This window comes from Hypanus sabinus, chromosome 8 (genome assembly GCF_030144855.1).
Source record: "Hypanus sabinus isolate sHypSab1 chromosome 8, sHypSab1.hap1, whole genome shotgun sequence".
Lineage (NCBI taxonomy): Eukaryota > Metazoa > Chordata > Chondrichthyes > Myliobatiformes > Dasyatidae > Hypanus > Hypanus sabinus.
In genome coordinates this window covers 140,163,736-140,183,481 of record NC_082713.1, presented here as the reverse complement: position 1 = coordinate 140,183,481, position 19,746 = coordinate 140,163,736, and the positions used below count along the sequence as shown (strand labels likewise).

At 40.4% G+C, this 19,746-nt stretch overlaps 1 protein-coding gene across 4 annotated transcripts in view; it reads right to left on the bottom strand.

Moving 5' to 3' along the window:
• The window catches only part of wnt7bb (wingless-type MMTV integration site family, member 7Bb), a 166,828-nt gene that overhangs the window by 2,690 nt on the left and 144,392 nt on the right, over positions 1–19,746 (bottom strand). For 2 of the 4 annotated variants that reach the window (XM_059978013.1, XM_059978012.1), the window contains exons 3-4: positions 15,541–15,812; positions 3,810–5,576 (exon numbers count right to left, since the gene is read on the bottom strand). In XM_059978013.1, coding sequence (XP_059833996.1) covers positions 5,097–5,576; positions 15,541–15,812 — 752 coding nt within the window. In that variant the 3' untranslated portion in view covers positions 3,810–5,096. Of the gene's footprint in view, positions 1–3,809; positions 5,577–15,540; positions 15,813–19,746 lie in introns of those variants that run through there. The other 2 variants (XR_009513671.1, XR_009513670.1) reach the window with 2 other exon arrangements.

The following is a 19,746-nucleotide window of genomic DNA, read 5'->3' as shown; positions in this document are numbered from 1 at the left end:
GCAAGATGTTGTTCCAATAATTTTTACTGGAAAAATGTAGGTTTCTGTAAGTAAGCGCCCTTGTAGAAGTTTGTATGAACTGAGAGTTCAACAGTACTCTCACCAACAGAGACTATCATATAAAACTAGAGTATAATGTTGCTAATTTGTTCAAATATTTAAAACCAGCCAAGAAGAGTTATACACACAAAGTGCCGAAGGAGCTCAGCAGATTAGGCAGCATCTATGGAAACGAATAAGCAGTCAACGTTTTGGGCCGAGACCCTGCATCAAGACTGGAAAGGACGGGAGGTGGGTGGAGATGATTCCAGAATAAAAAGGTGGGCGGAGGAGACTGAGGACAAGCTAGAAAGTGGTAGGTGAAGCCAGGTAGATTGTAGGGTTGGGGGGGGGGGGTGAAATGAAATGAGAACCTGGGAGGTGTTAGTTGGAAAAGGCAGATGACTGGAAAATAAGGAATCTGCTAGGAGAGGAGAGTGGATCTTAGAAGAATGGGAAGGATGAAGGGCTCCAGGGAGAGGTGACAGGAGGTGAGAAGAAGAGGTGAAAGGCTGGAGTGGGGAATAGAAGAAAAAGGAAGGGGGGAGGGGAATGACCAGAAATCGATGTTCATGCCATTATGCTGTGTTTTGTCCTGAACCCAACATATTTCAGTGTCTTTGCAGCATCTGTTTCAAAAGGGTATCTGTTGTCATAAGGACCGCAGCTTGAGACCTTCAAACAATTGACCGATATTCCATAAAAGTACTTGTAATTCCACCAGTATCTTATGCTTTGGGTTTTTTTTTGCCGGAGAATGGATGCAAGAGGATGTGCAAACAACACCAATGTGGTCAGTAAGGATCTACTAAATGTTCCTAAAATACAAGTAGGATTATCTTTCCTTTTTCAAATTATATTAAAGTAATAGTGATTGTCAACTGAAAGGATGCAGTAAGGGAAATTAAAATAAATTTCAAGATTATGTTGAAATCATGGTGAGTAATCACATTGGTATTCTGACACAGAGTCTGACAATCCCAATTAACAGTTAGGTACAATATTACATGGACATCCCTCTCCTATTGTAAGTGCACCACTAGTGTTATGGGTCATTTGAGGTCTTTTTGGATGTAAATAGAGAGATTTGTTGCTTTTGTTCTTTCTTCCTTGTTAAAATATATGTAATCTAGCGATTGAAATGTATTTTGTATGTAAATGGTTATTGGATATATTCTGGACATTAATATTGAAGTGTTATTGATTCTTCTTGCTCATCCCCTTGTTATGAGTGATGGACAGACCTGATGGAAATGGGGTGCAGAGTTAACCATTCCCTCTCCCCTGAGAACCACGAACTATTACTGTTGCTATGCTGTTCATGAGAGAGAGATAAAGCCCAGACAAGAACATCTGCTACAGATAAGAGGGGGAGAGAGACTGTTGATTTACTGTATTATGACTCTTCCTGGATTATTTACCTTCCACTACAAGGACTGTTTGTTAACATTCCTCAGGAGATAGCAGGAGTGGCCTGATTTGATGGACACGGTCATTCAGAGTTGATGGATAGCTGAGACCCCGTGAGTGGGGATAAAAAGACAGGTCTGGAGAGACACCCTTCAGACACACTAGTGGGCACTGATTGAGTGTTGGGAACCCACAGAAAGGTGGGGGCTTCGGAGACCGAATCAGGAGATTGGGCAGTAAAGCTCAGTGTTACAGCAGGGCCGGTGGGGACTTGTGTGTGTGTGTGTGTGTGTCCACTCATGCCAGTGACGAGTCCACCACAGAAGAATGGTCTAGCTGAAGAACAGAGGGGTCATAATTGAATGGCCAGAACGGTACGACGGATAAAGAAAGTCACAAAAGGTTTGCCTGCCGCAGCTGTTGCTGTTAGATCTCGCTCTCTCTCTCTCTCTCTCTCCCCAACAATTTCAACATGACAATCATAATCACCTCAGTATTTATGAACTGAACTCTATACTTTCCTATGACAATTCATTTACCCCTAGACATCGATATAGCTTGTTTATTATTGCTTATTATTATTCCTACACTTTTAGGTTTATTACTGCTAACTTGTTTTATATGTATATTTGTATTTTTGATATTGTATTGTGTAGTTTACTAATAAACACCTTTAGTTTTGGTACCACCAGACTCCAACGGATTCTTCTTTCTCTGCTGGTCTGACACCCAGTTACGGGGTACGTAACACCCTGAAAAGTATTTGAGTCAGAACAGTTCAAACCTTGGAGGTTTCTCTGTCTAAGTCAACCTCCTCTCCATTGGCTGAATCAGGATAAACTCAAGGGAAGTCTCTGAAGAGGAGAATGAGTACACATTGGCCAAGTATTTAGAAATTCATAATAATTGCATAGTATGCAGAGGAGTGAGCTAGATATGGATTTATGTTAAAGATTAATCTTCAGTTAAACTGATATCTATCTCTTTTTTCATGTTCTGTTCAAACATAGTTTGTTTCAACTTTCTGAACTTAACCAATACATTTAACAAATATGAAATATGTCACTTATTCTCATTTTGTCTGAGTCTGAGCTTCAGCCTGATTTAATGCTTTAGGCTGTGTATCTAAGGATGGGTGTGTTAGCTGTGTCTGTTTTGATTTGAATGTTGTACTGGCAATAATTGTCAATAATTGACAAGAAGCAGAGAAGTAAAGCTTTCATTATTAAAAGGAGTGGTATAGGATAATATTGTAAAGGAAGTGCTTATGTGTGGATGCAAAGTTGTTCAATCATTTTGAATCAGCATTACTCCAGCCAACTGAACTGTGTATTCCAATCTTTTTCTTCCATTGATCATGGGGTATGCTGCGATAGGACTGTTTGGATGTTGACAACACTTCCAAATAGTCAATACACAGGCACTAATTGCACAAAGATTGAGTGGATCACACAGGACTGGGTGGATTTCAGTTATGGCCATCAGACTGTTGTTGGTGATGGCAAATAAGCAAGGAGGACAATGTGCTAAAATCACAATGGAAGGCACAGATTAAAGGGTCTGTTATGTTGATGTTTCGATCACCTGACTGAAAGGTAGCACCAGCTGTGTACCCCACTTGTATGGGCTCATGGCAAAATCATGGTAGAAGCTGTCTTTTTATCTGGCATTGGATGACACTGAAGTGAATTGTTCTGCTACTGAAGTCAGGAACAGGTTACAAACTGCAGTATGAAAGAAAGTTTCAAAATAGAGGAAATAGTGTAAATGGAGGACAGTTATTTTGAAAATCAAGGTTGCCCAATCCTAACACTTGGTTTTCATGAAATTATTCCAATATGGAAACATTAAGGGGAGGAACTGTTGGCAAATCTTTCATGATGACAGTTGTGCGTCATCTAATTTTCATTCTTCAGGCCTTCTATTATGTGTAGAAGGGAGCATTGCTGCAGGGTGGTTGATTTCCCAGAGGAATGTGTTCAATTAACAGCTTTAATCTGACATCCAAACTCCTTTGAACAGTTTCTCAGCCAGAGTTGTGACATTTTCATTGCTCCTTGTACTTGGGTGGACAAACCAATGGGTTCTATCCTACTGCCTCCATGGTGCAAGCCTTCCCCTGGGCAGACCCGGAAGCCCACCTTCCAGCCTGAGCAGAGGCAAGGCCGTAGAAGAAACTCCGACAATTACCTTGACAGAGGGAAGGAAATGTATCTCATCAAAATTAAAAATTCTCCATATAATATATATTTTGAAAAGATATGCAGAACTGTTTGCCCCAGTGATGGATCTAGTTGACAGGTACAGAAAGTGACACATCTTTCACTGCAGATATAAAAAGAAAACAGCTACTGGAAGTCTCAAAGCATAACATTTAACTTAATGCACAAGTATACAAAGCTACATATAGACCAACCAAATTGTATTACTGATATTTAGTAAAATATAATATTATATTGCAAAATCCAACAGGGCACAATTTCAGTCAAAATCACCATTTCTAGTATGCCCCATTCTGCAAATGCAAGATGACACAAGACAACTGGAGAAGAAATACAAATCAAATTAAGTACCAATGTATTGTTCTGGGTCATAACATTTCCTTAACCATAAACACATTACTTTTTTATTAATATTTATTGTCAGCCATACCTGTAGCATTTTATGTCCCTTTGTCCCAGCATTCAGGAACTTCCTTTCAAAATAAATTAATATTTTTAAAGAGTATTCAAAACAATGAATAGCTTGATGTAAATTTTAGAATTTAAACTGTTTATGTATCCCTCTGTATCATTCTAGTCACACTTTCTTTTAAACTATCAATGTATAAGCAGATTAGTGTCTGAGAAACATTTGGAGAAATATCCAAATTAATGCATTGTAAGTGAGGAACGAATCTAACAGGTTTACATTTTTAAAAAATTACAATATTACTACCTGTTAGTGCTTAGATTTGTTCATTCTAGAACATAAATAAACTTTTTTTTTAACTATCCAAATAGTTCCAGTGAGACTGGACAAGATACGCATTTAGTCAGTTTCAAACAGCATAACAGATGGGTCTTCCCATCCTCCTCCTCTACTCTGGATCTCTGCCATCACATCTGGGGTGATACAGCGAAGTCATTTCCAGTCCTTAAAAGCACTGAACATGATGATTCCTTTAGTGCCCACTTTGTACCTCAGGCTGTTCTTGTTTCGTGTGTGGAGAAATATTGTTGATGTTTTCTCACAGTGGGAGGATAGTGCTATGACTGAGTAGAGTTTCTTGTGGAGATTGTGAAAGTGAGGTGATATAGTCAAGCGCATGGCATTCTGGGAGTTGTAGCTGGTTCACTCACGACTTGCCACACCAAATTCAATAATAATACTGCCCATAAGAATGGACTTGCATTGGCACCAGGTATATCAAATTGCAACCAACTCTTGTTTTATTATAGAAACGTAGCCAAGTGACTTGCAACGTGTTTCAAGCAAAGAGTGGGTTTTTGGAAGTAGATGTGCAAATTGATGCTACAGTGAGTTGATTTTCAATGCCACTCCATTTTTTTTTAGTTGGCTCCTTGTTTCTGCCTTCTCATTTTGCTTTTGTTGTGATCCTCCACCCCGAGTTTTAGAGTGTCTGTTTTCCTGTTGGGGTAGCTGTCTCACTTACAGGTGAAGACTTCAGTCCTCTCGCTGCACGTGTTGCACTTGACGAAGCAGCACCAATGGAACTTGCAGTTGCATTGCCACACTTTGGTATACTGGTGGGTGTTGTAACCTCGGCCGCAGCACATCAGGTCACAGCCATCCGCGTGATGGGAGGTGCGATTACATAACCGTCCCTGGGTGCCCACGCTCCCTGTTGTACTGTCCTCCTCACAGTAGTTTGGTGATCGCTCTATATAAACTAGATCTGTGTCCATTGGCTTTCGATAGGTCCTGGGCTTCTTGATTTTAAGAAAGGTGGGCTGGCGTAACCTGCTGGCCCTTACTGCTTCGACATGAACAGCCTCACCGTACTTTTCTTTCAAGACATATCCGATTTCTCGGAATTTAGGAAGAGTTGTCCAACATGTCTTGGTTGTACATGAGCCAGAGACACCATGACACTTGCATTCCAACTTCATTCTTTCTTCCAGAATCTATTAGTCAAAGAATAACAACTATTAGGGATGAATTCATTGCATTTTATCCCTTTTCAAAGACATAACTTTAGTTTTGGGCTCTTTCAGATTGAAGCTAATTTGGAGGGATTGCAAATGGGTAACTATTCTTCACTGAAGAGGAAACACCTGTATCATATTGTGTGCTTTTAATGTTATAGAAAAGTGACACATCTGTCAAAATAAGTGAGAACAATAAGTGGGGACTTGGGAGTGAGTCATAACTTGAAGTAGCAATTAAGAGGAAGACAGTATTGCAAGGTAGGAGCAATTTGAAAAGTGAGTTTTGTTGGGAGTGAGTTTTATTTCAGCCAATAAAAAGCAGGGATGTGTAAGCAGAGTGGACACTGTTGGAGTGGCTAGTGTTGGAGTCAGTCAGTGTAGGAGTGGAGAGCTTTAGTTCAATAAGCTTGGGTGAGGACTGGCGGAGGCTCTAAGTAAGTTTCTATTAAGTTTTTTTTCCCCCCTCTTTGTCTTTTAGTTAGTGTGCTGAGAATGGGTCCAGGGTTAGTGGTATGTTCTTTGTGTGAGATGTGGGAACTCTGGGAGACCTCCAGTCCCCTTGAGAACTACATCTGCATGAAGTACAGGTCCTTCAGAGAACATGTCAAGGAACCAGGGGGCTGCAGCTTGATGAAGAGGTGGTAGACAGAAGCTACCAAGAGATAGTCATCCTAAAGTTGCAGGAAGCAGATACCTGGGCAACTGTCAGGAGAGGGAAAGGGAATGGGCAGCCAGTGTAGAGTATGGCCATTCCCCTCAATAATAAGTATACTGCTTTGGATACCATTGGTGGGGTGGGAGCAACCTGCCAGGGAGAAGCTCGCAACAACTGGGTTTCTGGTACTGTATCTGTCTCTGTGGCTCAGAAGGGAAGGAGGGAGAAGAAGACTGCAGTATTGACAGGTGATTCCATTGTTATGGGAGCAGACAGAAGATTTAGTGAACGTGAAAAAGACACCTGCATGGTATTTTGTCTCCCAGGTGCCAGGGTCAGGAATGTCTCGGATCAGATCCACAGCATTCTAAAGGGGTAGTGTGAGCAGCCAGAGGTTGTAGTACACATTGGTATCAATGACATAGGTAGGGAAAGGGAAGAGGTCCTGAAGACAGAATACAGGGAGAAAGCTGAGGGTGGTAATCTCTAGACTGCTGCCTTTCCACACGCCTGTCGGGGTAAGAATAGGATGATTTAGCAGATGAATGTGTGGCTGAGGAATTGGGGCGGAGGCAGGGTTTCAGATTTCTAGATCATTGGGATCTCTTCTGGAGAAGATCTGACCTGTAGAAAAAGGATGGGTTAGACCTCACCTCAACCCAAGCAGGACTAATATCCATAGAGGAAGGTTTGCTACAGCTGTTGAAGTGTTGAAGTGTTTAAGCCAGGGGTGTGGGAAGCAGACTGATAGAGCTGAGGATGGGGCAGTTCAAAGATTAATTTATTATCAAAGTATACAACTCTAATGTTCTTCATTTCTCCTGGTAGGTATGAAACTAAGAAAGAAAAGAAAGGCAGCTTCATCACCGACACCGCCCCCCCAAACATGAATAAAAATAGAACAGGCACATCAACCCCCAAATCCCCCCTCCCACACAAAAATAACAAACAAAACAGATCCGGCACATCGACCCCCAAATCCATCTTCCTGCACAAAAAAAAGAACAAAAGGGATCAGGCACAACAACCTCCAAATCCCCTCCCCCCACAAAAAAAACAAGACGATCAGGTGAAAAAACACAGAATATAAAAGTTATAAGACTGAAAAATAGAGTCTATAGTCCAGTATGCAAGTGGATGCAGTATGTAGTGAGACTGTGAGGAAGGACAGGCAGATGATAGGGTAAAATTACAGTCAGTGTGGGGTAAATTTAGGTGTAACATAGGGGCAAAATTGAATTGTGTATTTCAATGCACACAGAATACAGAATAAGGTAGGTGATCTTGTAGCTCTGTTAGAGATTGGCAGGTATGACCTTGTGAGCATTACTTCGTCGGGGCTGAAAGAAAATCATAGTTGGGTGCTGAACATTGAAGGATACACATTGTATCAAATGGACAGGCAAGCAGGCAAATGGGATGGGGAGCTCTGTTGGTAAAAAACTATAATGAAATCCTTTGAAAGAGGTGACATAAGATCAGAAGATGTAGAATCCTTGAGAAACTGCAAGGGTAAAAAAAAACAAATCCCAATGGGAGTTATATACAGGCCTCCAAACAGTAGACAAGATGTGGGATGCAAATTACAATGGGAGGTAGAAAAGGCATGTAAAAAGGGCAATGTTATGATAGTATCGGAATCAGTAATAGGGATTTGATTATGCAGGTAGATTGTGAAAATTGAGTGGATGCCAAGAGAAGGAATTTGTAGAATACCCACAAGATGGTTTTTAGAGCAGCTTATGATTGGGCCCACTAGGGGAAAGGCAATTCTGGATTGAGTGTTGTGTAATAAACCAGATTTGATTAGTAAGCTTAAGGTAAAGGAACCCTTAGGAGATCGTGATCATAATACGATAGAATTCACCCTGCAATTTGAGAGAAGATAAAGACAGATGTATCAGTTTTACAGTGGAATAAAGGGAATCTTAGAAGCATGGGAGAAGAGCTGGCCAAAGTTGATTGGAAGGTTGTACTAGCAGGGATGACGGCAGAACAGGAATGGCTGGAGTTTCTGTGGGCAATTTGGAAGGTGAAAGGTAGATACATCACAATTAAGAACTATTCTAAAGGAAGGATGAGGCAACTGTGGCTGACAAGGGAAGTCAAAAGAGCATAAAATGAAAAGAGAGGGCAGACAATAAATACAAGAGACTTTATGGATGCTGTAGATCCACAGCAACGCATACAAAATGCTGGAGGAAATCAGCAGGTCAGACAGCATCTATGGAAATGACAAAGGTTCTGAGCCTGAAGTGCTGACTGTTTATTCATTTCCATTTAATCTGTGTGTGTCGATAGGGCATATAATATAGCAAAAATTAGTGGGAAGTTTTTAAAAACCAACAGAAAGCAGCAAAAAAAAAGGGATAAGGAGAGAAAAAGATGAAGTATGAAGGAAATCTAGCTGATACAACAAAAGAGGATACCGAATGTTTTTCTTAGATCTATAAGGAGTAGAAGAGAGACAAGAGTGGTTATCGGACAACTGGAAAATGAAGCTGGAGAGGTAGTAATGGGGGACAAAGAAATGTCGGAGGAACTTATGAAGTATTTATGGCCAGTCTTCACTGTGAAAATCACTAGCACTATGCCAGAAATTTGAGAGCGTCAGGATTAGAAGTGAATGTAGTTGCTATTACTAAGAAGAAGGTGCCTGGGAAACTGAAAGGTCTGAAGATAGACAAGTCACCTGGACCACATAGACTCCACCCCAGGGTCTGATAGAGGTAGCTGAAGAGATTGTGGAGGCATTAGTAATGATCTTTCAAGAATCACTGGAGTCTAGAATGGTTTTGGAAGATTGGAAAATTGCTAATGTCACTCCATTCTTTAAGAAGGGAGGGAGGCAGAAGAATGGAAATTATAGACCTGTTAGCCTGACTTCAGTGGTTGGGAAGATGTTGGAGTCCATTATTAAGGATAAAGGTATTAGGATATTTGGAGGCACATAACAAAATTGGCCAAAGTCAGCATGGGAAAATCTTGCCTGAAAAATCAGTTGCAATTGTTTGAAGAAATAACAGACAGGATAGACAAAGGAGAGTCAATGGATGTTGCTTACTTTGATTTTCAGAAGGCCTTTGACAAGGTACCGCATATGAGGCTGCTTAACTAGCATAGAACCCAGTTAGATACTAGCATAGATGTATGTGCTGGTGGTGTAGTGGCATCTCCACCTGAACTTCAGGGTGAGACATCCCAGGTTCAAATCCTACTGGCTCCTTGCACAAGTTCCACCCATACTGGGTTGAGCATCAAGCTAGAATATTAGAGCAAGGATGTAGTGCTGGGGCTTTATGAGGCATTAATCAGACACAGTTAGACTATTGTGATCCCTTATCCAAGATGAGATGTGCTGGCACCAGAGAGGGTCCAGAGGAGGTTCAAGAGAATGATTCCAGGAATGAAAGGGTTTACATATGAGAAGCACTTGATGGCTCTGGGCCTGAACTCACTGGAGTTTAGAAAAATGAGGGAGGATCTCATTGAAACCTATTGAAAGGCCTGGATAGAGTGGACGAGGAGAGGATGCTTTTTTTCTATGGTGGGGGAATCTAGAACCAGAAGACACAGCCTCAGAATAGTAGGATGTCCATTCAGAACAAAGATGATACCTTTAGCCAGAGGGTAGTGAATCTGTGGAATTCACTGTCACAGAAGGCTGTGGAGGCTAACCCATTAAGGCATTAAAGGTTACATGGATGACAATAGAATGGGATTGAAAGGGATAATAAATCAGCCGCAGTTGAATGGCAGAGCAGACTCTATTGGCAGTATGGCTTGATTCTGCTCCTATGTTATATGGTCTTATGTCTTACAATTAGGTTTAATTTTTTTGTAAACACTGTTTTATAAACTTAGTTTATTCCAACAAAGCGTTCTATATGTCTTTCCAAAAAAGGTAAAAGAAGAATATCTGAACAGTTTTACTTTGGACCCTGAAGCCACATTGTTAAACTGTCCTTTTATTTCAGATTCTGACAATTCTGAATCTTCCATTATTATTTATTATCAGCTAGTTGTATGTTGAAGCCATATTAATTCTAATGCCAATTCCAATCACGGCACTAGTTGAGTAGTACATAATTTTTTTGCTACTTGTTCTCAATTCCTTTGACATGACACAGCAATGTTGTGCTTTATTTTTATCCCTCTCTCCAACCCCATTCTGCTTTGCTCTACTCTTTACATGCTCATAGGATCTGGTAAAGTATACAGTGAATATAAAAGTGATTCATGTACTTTGGGGAAAAAAAGTCATTTCAAATGTCCTTGGAAGTCTTCAGCTCTTTATGTTGTGGTACTTGTGCACTAGATTTGACTAGATTTACATTCTGGGGAAACAGTGCTGGTACACCTGTTGCTAAATTACATCCATCGATCCCTCAACAGTGCCAAGGATCTTTGAAGAAACTGAATAGGAGATCCTGCCCATGGGAAGTAAACTGAGGTTTTGCCAACTTCAGAATCAGAATCCAGTTTAACATCACCAGCATCCACCATGAAATGTGTTAACTTTATGGCAGCAGTACAATGAAATACATGATAAATAAATATAGAGGAAAAAACTGAGTTACATTAAGTATATATATATACATGTCTATAAATAGTTAAGTTAAAATAAGTAGTGCAAAAAATAACAGAAATAAAAAAGGATTGAGGTAATGTTCATGTGTTCAATGTCCATTTAGAAAATGGATGGTAGAGAGGTAGAAGCTGTTCCAGAATCAATTCAAATTTACCCATATGTTAGTGAGGTGTCTTCAAAATTAATTTACATGTTTTGATATGTTTCCAAAAGATATGTTACAGTCATATATCAATGTGTTATTTGAGATTCAGCTTTTAATCTTTGAATTAATGGTTTTAAGCTCCTGCTACCAGAACTATATGGTGAACATGCTTGAGCATCCAAATATAAAATAAACAAGCTCTCTAAATCTTCATCTGATGAATTGTGTGATGCTGACACTAATCCTTCAAAATACAGGTACTGTACGTTTGACATACTTTACAGTCAACAAGAATTTTGTTAAGGATTTCATAAATGCACATTGAGATCACAATAAGGGCTAGTAAACTGACTAATGTATGGAGTTAAATGTTTTAATCAGAGCAGCCTCCTTTGTCCCATGCCCTAAAATGGGCCTTTAATACCATTCTGCTGATAGTCAAAATGTAACTTTCTATTCCTTTTCTTCTGTTGTTGGTATGGAATGTAAGATGCAGAGGAATGTGAGGGTTTTTTTTTCTGTTGACTGTATGGAATGCAAGATGCATCTTGAGGAATGTGAACGTTTTACTCCTGCTCTCTCTGTTCATATAATTCCATGTAACAATCAGTTCTTCAACCCACTTGTTTCTTTGCCAGGAACGAAGAACCCCTGCCTAGCCAAACGGGCATCCTATCACTTGAATAAGAAGCTCATTATGATACCAATCAGTTGTACAGCAAGCAGCCTGCAATGAATCCTCCTCCTTCCTGTATTTTTCTCTTTCTATCACTTTATAACTCTGAGGCTGCCCTTAATGCAAGACCATCCAAACAGAATGAATCCCACCCCAAATAAATACAATGGTTGTGTACCCACTGTAAAATTATACATGACCACTCTGTAATGGGTGTGTAAAAGCTCTATATTTAGCACTGTAAGTACTAAGTGGGATTATTCATACTTGAGTACACTTTGCTGACATGGCAAAGTTTAAACAAACATCTGTGCTTCAGTCAACTGTAATTATAAAATTATGTCACAGAACATTTCTCCTGTAACCAGTATTGATATTTGGAAAGTTTGATTTTGAAAGGTTAAATGGTTTGGCTCCTTGCTCTGACATGTATTGCATTCAGGCCAGAATTAACTTTATAAAATGACCCTTAATACATACTCACCAACCAGCTGACAACAGCATGATCAGCCAAACCAAAATTGTACAAGCCAAATTCTTTTCAATGGTACTAAACTCATCCCAATCTCTACTTCTGTGGCTATTGGTGAGCATAGCCACAGCCACAGTACAGGCTGCCAGGCAGCGACAGGTCTGTAGGCTTCTGTCTGTTCTTGCAACTTTGTGTGAAGTATTTTCGGACCAGCACCCCTTCTACTGAAGTTCTGTTTTTGCACGAGTCTCTTCTGATTTGTGTATGATTTACATATTCCTCTTTCTTCTGCACCCCACTGTGGTTTTTCCATTTTTATTTCCCTCACACACACAACAGTGAGATTTGCCCCTCTCTACAGGCATTAACCAGGGCCTAATCTATGTCTGCACCACACACTCTGCACAGACAGAAAGCTCTAGTTATATTGCTGATAACTGTTGAAGCTAGGCTGAAACCTGAATGTCAGCTTGGTTCATTCACGCCTCCGTGTTCAGAGGAGTGTGGGTTCAAACTCAGTCCCTACCCTGGGCAGCTGATCCACTGTGATCGAGTTCTCTCAAGGTTTCCATGTGTCAGTGAGGAGTCCTCAGAATTACTTTACCATGCTTTGATATGTTTTTAAAAGATATGATATAGTCATATATCAATGCGTTATTGGAGATTCAGCTTTTAATCTTTTGAGTTCACAGGTTTAAAATCCTGCTACCACAACTATATGGTGAACAGGCATGAGCATCAAAATGAATTCAGCTTAGGCAGCTTGCCCGCATGTCACAAGCAAGTCTGTCAAATGACAACTGCATAATTAAATTTCCAGGCGATTATGTGCTGCTGGTGAAGGTTGAGGGACAAATATTTGCTCCACAATGGGAAGAGTTCTGCTAGTTAAACATCATGTGACCTTTTATAATGAGCTCAGCAGGCAGCGCCCCATAAAACTGCCAATCTCGTTTTATTTCTGACAATCTGCAACCATCAGCTTTGTAACTTGAGAAATTAAAAATCAAAATACTGTAGATACTGGAAATCTGAAATTAAAGCATAAAATGCAGGATATATGTAGGATATCAGAAGACGCCTATGGAGTGAAATTGAACTTATGAAAAATAATCAACCTGAAAATTTAACTATTTCTCTCTCCACAGATTCTGCCAGACCTGCAATCTCTCCAGTATTTACTCAATTTGTGATCTCTTCACCCCCAATGGTTGATGTCTCTTCAAAAATAAAAAATTCTTAGTTCTGCTGTTTCCTTTCAGTGGAAAATACAGTAACTTACTTAGATGTGTTGGGAGTTGACTGTTCCCTTCTGAATTGTACATAAGTTGCATAAATTGAATTGGCTCCAGGTGTTCTGTGTTCCTCATCTTGAAATATTTAACTTTTTAATATTTTATATCTGCCATTGTCAGGCAAGTGGTCAAATCCAACATAGATTCAAACTCATATTTCTCAAGTACTGTGCAAAAGTCTTGGGCACGTACAGTATCCACTGCTAGGGTACCTAAGACTCTTGCACAGTATTGTAGTAATTTTATGTCTTGCACTGTAATGATGCTGCAAAAAAAAAACAAACCTCATGACACTTCAGAGTGATGATAAACCTGATTCTGATATGGGTGGGAATGGTGTAGGGAGTCGTGATTGGGAAAAGGGTGAGAGGGGAGCGAACAGGAAGCACTAGAGAGACATTCTGTAATGATCAATAAACCAATTGTTTGAGAATCAAATGACATTTCCTGGTGTCTCATAGCTGGGTGTGTCTGTCTGCACCAGCCCCAACCTCCCCACCCCCAGCACCTGATACTCCTCCCGCAGCAACCCACCCACGCCATTCCAAATATCCTTTGCTTCCGCCAGATTTACAAACTCACTCTCTGCTCCATGTTGATAAATACAGTACTGTACAAAAGTCTTAGACACACACACACATATATATATATATATATATAGCTAGGGTGCCTAAGACTTTTGCACAGTACTGTATTTATCAACATGGAGTGGAGAATGAGTTTGTACAATACTGTACACATGATATAAACTAAGCAAAACTCGTCCAGGTGTTCTTAAATACAGCAAAAACAAGAAGCTGGAGGAACTTAGCAGGTCAGGCAGTGTCTGTGCAGGAACATGGACAGTCAATGCTTCAGGTCAAGACCCTTAACCTGGAGGCAGAGCTCACAGTACAGGAGCTGTGGAGAGGGATATCCTTGTCTCTGCAAGGAAAAGGTCAGTACATCAAGACACAGACACCACCCATGCCAGTGGGTTTGATGGTGAGTTTGGGATTGGTGCAGTGCGTGGTGAGCTACAAATTCAGAGGGGGCGTGGTTGGAGTGGAGAAGATAAGATAGTTAATGTCATGTTGGCAGATGGAAACAAAAAGGTCAAGAGGTAAAAGGACAGAAGGAGGTGTCCATTTGGAATATAGTGTTCAGTCTGGTCACCCCAGTATAGGAAGGATGTGGATGTTTTAGAGACGGTACAGAGGAGATTCACCAGGATGCTACCTGGATTGGAGAGTATGTCTTATGAGAATAAGGTGAGCAAGCACAGGCTTTTCTCTCTGGAGTGAAGGAGCATGAGAGGTGACTTGATAGGATAGCAGTGTACAAGATGATAAGGGGCATAGATCAAGTGGACAGCGCATGATATTTTCCCAGGGCAGAAGTGGCTAATTACTTTTAAGGTGATTTGGAGAACAGTATAGGAGGGATGTCAGAGGTAAAATTTTTAGAACATAGAATAGTACAGCACAGTACAGGCCCTTCAGCCCGCAAAGTTGTGCTGACTCTAAAACCCTGCCTCCCATATAACCCCCCACCTTAAATTCCTCCATATACCATTTACACAGAGAATGGTGTGTGCATGGAACACCCTGCCAGGGGTGCTGATAGAGGCAGATAGATTAGGGACATTTAAGAGACTCTTAGATAGGCATTTGGATGAAGGAAAAATGGAGGGCTAAGTGGGAGGGAAGGGTTAGATTGATCTTGGAGTAAGCTGAAAGGTCAATGCTACTTCTTGGACCGAGGGGCCTGTATTATGCCGTGATGTTCAGCACCTGTTGTCTCTTGTGTCCTGAAGTTCTCAAGTGTCATTCTGACCCCAACATTTCTATAGATGTGAATGAAGTTCAGCTGCTTCACCAAAGCAAAGTTTAAAGATGACTGTGATATCGGGTTTAAAGTTGTTACACAAGGTTAAAAGGGCTTTGAAATTTATTTATCCCATAAGAAATTAGAGTGCTTAAGATAAACACTGAAAAGAGAAGAAATCAATTACCTTGCAAACCCAATGACAAGTACAAAATACACACACACACACAATAGTTTATTTATGTTCATCACACAGATTAACATTGAAGGCCCCCCCTTCTGTTCTTGATGTATAGTTACCTTTCTCCCCGCCTCATTGTTATGCAGATTCATCAACCTTCTGGCATTTTTTTTAATCTCTCTTGCATCCACAAATTTCCTTGAGAATTCGATTCCATATTTGATGTCTGCAGAGCAGCCTCCCCATTTCCAGCCCTCTTCCTGGTTGTAGTAGCCCTGTTTCTCCCGGTCACAGCCACAGTTGCTCAGGTTCCCTTGACTGCAGGCAGCAGTCACTGCATGAGCCACGCCAGCCGCGGTGATGGCGTAAGTGAATGCTGCTTCTCGACTACCTGCAGGCACAGAAGGGCAACCAGTGTGTTAACATGTGCATACAAGAATTTTTCCAAACAAATCTATTCCTTGAAAATCTTTTACAGCCTCAATGAAACAGTGTTTAAATCACAAATAATCAATTAAGCATAGAATGATAATTGTGTTCTCAGAGAGCCATTCACTGAATTCGTTGACCACCTAAAATCTGTGTGTGTGTGTCTCCCTCTCTCTCTCTCCCCCTCCTCCCCCCTCTCTCCCCTCCCCTCTCTCTCTCCCCCTCCCCTTTCTCTCTCTCACACCCTCATCATCAGATATCAAGAAAAAAAACTTTTTTTAAATTAGTTTTTTTATACATTTTCTACATTGCTACAGATGAAAAAAAAACTTTTAATCATCTATTTATTTAAATGGAAACAGACAGGTAGTATGAACAATTGAGGTTCAGATAATTAACTTATTTTATAATAGCTGTATAGATATGTTAGGAAAAAGATAGATAAATAGCAAGAAAAAGGATCTAGTGCATTCCCGACATATATGACAAATGAACTTCTTTTGGGCTTCCTGCTCTCCCACCTTGTTTACAATAGAATTCCAGTTCTGCCTTAGAGTAAGACCTTCATCTTTGTTAAAATTCTTTTCCTGTAGTTTTATTTCAATGGCTTCCTTCACCAGATGATTCCAAAATCCTTTGGCACAGCGCAGTAGTTTTGTGCCATCTAATTCAATCCTGTGGCCACTGCGAATGCAGTGTACTGCTACAGCTGATTTCTCTGGGTAACCCAAATGGATACACCTGCTGTGCTCCTTGATGCGTGTTTCCACCATGTGTCCCGTCTCACCAATATACGCTCTAATTAAGAACTGGAATTTGATTGTAAACAAGGTGGGAGAGTGTAAACCTGACTGGACGAGGACTAACCAATCAGGAGGGATAGACTATGGGGGTATAAATACCACTGGACTAGACATGTCCAGGCATCATCCCTGATGAAGATGGCAGAGTTTGTCATCAAAACATCTGTTATAATTGATACCTGTACCTAGCTGGAAGCCCGAGCAGAGTTTATTCAAAATAGCAAGAAGTTCTAGAATAAATATACTTCAAGATCTGTTGGGATGAGATCACAGAGGGTTATGTTTAATGGCAGAATGATTTTGTTCTGTTTCTAAGCCAAAGATTGGTTCATTTGATCAAGTAAAGAGGGGAGGTTGGTTAATAGGTGGGGTACTGAGGGAACTTCAGAGGTTGGGATTTAACACGGAAAATTCCAAAATATTTGTATTTACAACTCTTTGATCATGACTGATAATGTCTCCTGGTTGGCAGTCCATTGTTAATGATCAGAGCAGAAAAGTGCAGGTGCTGAATGGGGCTTATCAGTGGGAAGAGGAATGAAGTTGATATTTTGTGTCATAGTAGGAAAAGGTGAGAAACAAATTGTGTTTTAAGTTGCATGTGGTGAAGAGCTAGGGAGGATGCAGGGAACATCCCTAAGATGCTGGACATTACAGGTAACAATTGCCTTAAAAACTGAACAGTTGGTGATTAAAAAGAAAATTGTTTGAAAAAATATAGTCACTTGTGGAAGGAGAGAGACTGTTGTTACCTAAACTGTTAAACTTATTATTTAGTCCAAATGGCTGAAATACAGTGCTGCTAGAAAGTTTGTGAACCCTGTCGAATTTTCTCTATTTCTGCATAAATATGACCTAAAATGTGATCAGATCTTCACATAAGTCGGAAAACTAGGTAAAGAGAACCCAAATTAAGTACGTAATACAAAAACATTATACTTGTTCATTGACTTATTGAGAAAAATGATCTCATATTATGTGTATTTGCTGGAAAAAATATGACAACCTTTGCTTTCAGTAACTGGTGTGACTCCTTTAAGCAGCAAGAACTTCAACCAAACATTTCTGGTAACTGTTGATCAGTCCAGCACATTGGCTTGGAGGAATTTTAGGCCATTCCTCCTTACAAACCTGCTTCAACTCTGGGATGTTGGTGGGCTTCCTTGCATGAACTGCTTGCCTCAAGTCCTTCCACAACATTTCTATAGGATTAAGGTCAGGACTTTGACTCGGCCATTGCAAAACACAAATTTTCTTACTTTTAAACCATTTACTCTTGTCTTTTGGATCATTGTCTTGTTGCATTATCCAGCTTCTATTAAGCTTTAAGTGATGGACTGCTACCCTGACATTCTCCTGCAAAACATCTTGATACAATTTTGAATTCATTGTTCCCTCAATGATTGCAAGCTGTCCAGGCCTTGAGGCAGCAAAGCAGCCCCAAACCATGATGCTCCTGCCACCATGTTTCACAATTGGGATGAGGCTTTGCTGTTCGTGTTCAGTGCCCTTTTCCCTCCAAACACAGCAATGTGCATTTCTGCCAAAAAGTTCAACTTTTGTCTCATCTGCCCTCAGATCGTTGTCCCAGAAGTGTTGTAGAACATCTAGGAGGTCCTTTGCAAACTTGAGACATGCAGCAGGGTTTTGTTTGGAAAGCAGTGCTTTCCTCCATGGTGCCCTTCCATGAACACCACTCTTGTTCAGTGTTTTCTTATAGTGGACATGTGAACAGAGACCACAGCAAGGTCTAGAGATTTTGCAGGTCTTTTGCTGTTCTTTTACACCTCCTACAGCATTGCACGATGTGCTGTTGGTGTGATCTTTCTAGGACGTCTACTCCGAGGGAGAGTAGCAACAGTACTGAATTTCCTCCATATGTAGACAATTTCTCTTACTGTGGACTGCTGAGCACTCAGGTCTTTATAAATGCTTTTGTAGATTTTTCCAGCTTCATGCAACTCTGCAATTCTTCTTCTAAGGTCCTCTATGTTGTTTTGATTGAGGCATGGCGCACATAAACGGATCTTTCTTGAGACGAGCGGGTTCAGTCAGTAACCTTGTGTGCCTTTCTTATCGGGCAGGGCACCTCTACAACCCAACTCTACAACCAATCTCATCTCATTGATTGGAACACCTGACTCCAAATAGCTTTTGTAGGAGGCATTACCCCAGAGGTTCACATACTTTTTCCAACAAATACATGTAATATTGGATCATTTTTCTCAATAAATAAATGAGCAAGTACAATGTTTTTTGTGCTATTTATTTAACTGGGTTCTCTTTAACTAGTTTAAGGACATCCATAAAGATCTGATCACATTTAAGTTCATATTTATGCAGAAATAGAGAAAATACTACAGGGTTAACAAACTTTCTAGCACCACTGTAGATGAGAGGTATGTTGGATATTGATGAAACAATGGACAAGGTCGAAAACCGAAGTCAGAATGGCAGGGGAACAGAGAATTAAAGTGAAAAGTGACTGGGAGTTCAGAGTCACCCTCCTCTACTTTGACAGTTTCTAGTTTTCTGATCTCAAGTACCTCTTCACTACAGATATCTAAACCCTCTACACCTTTCTACCTCAGGGTAGGTGAACTATAGGCCTACTGACTCCCATTGCTATGTCAGTCATTCCTCTTCCCACTCTAATTCCTGAAGGAATTCCACTCTGTTCTCCCAGTTTCTCTGTCTCTATCCTTTCTGCTCTGATGACTTTCTACAGTTTATAACATTTCTTTCTTTTTGCTTAACTGGTTTTCCTTCCACCAGAATTTTATAGGCTCTGAGAAATTTTCTGCCAATTTACATGGCTCGACTTGGACACAGACAGCACAAAACTAGACTTGCAGAAGATGATCCTGACTGTATCTTCACCTAGGGGCACCAATTCAAGAAAAGCTTTCAATACGTCTGAGTTACACAAGGTCTGTATAAAAGGAGAATTCACACAAGAACAGAAAAATACCAGCTATGAGATAATGTTTACTATCCCGCTGACAATCCAGACTTCATTGTGAGAATACTAATTACAGTCAACTGTTGGGGAATCCTGGCCAGGCTGGAGAAAAGGCTAGTCATCATAAAACA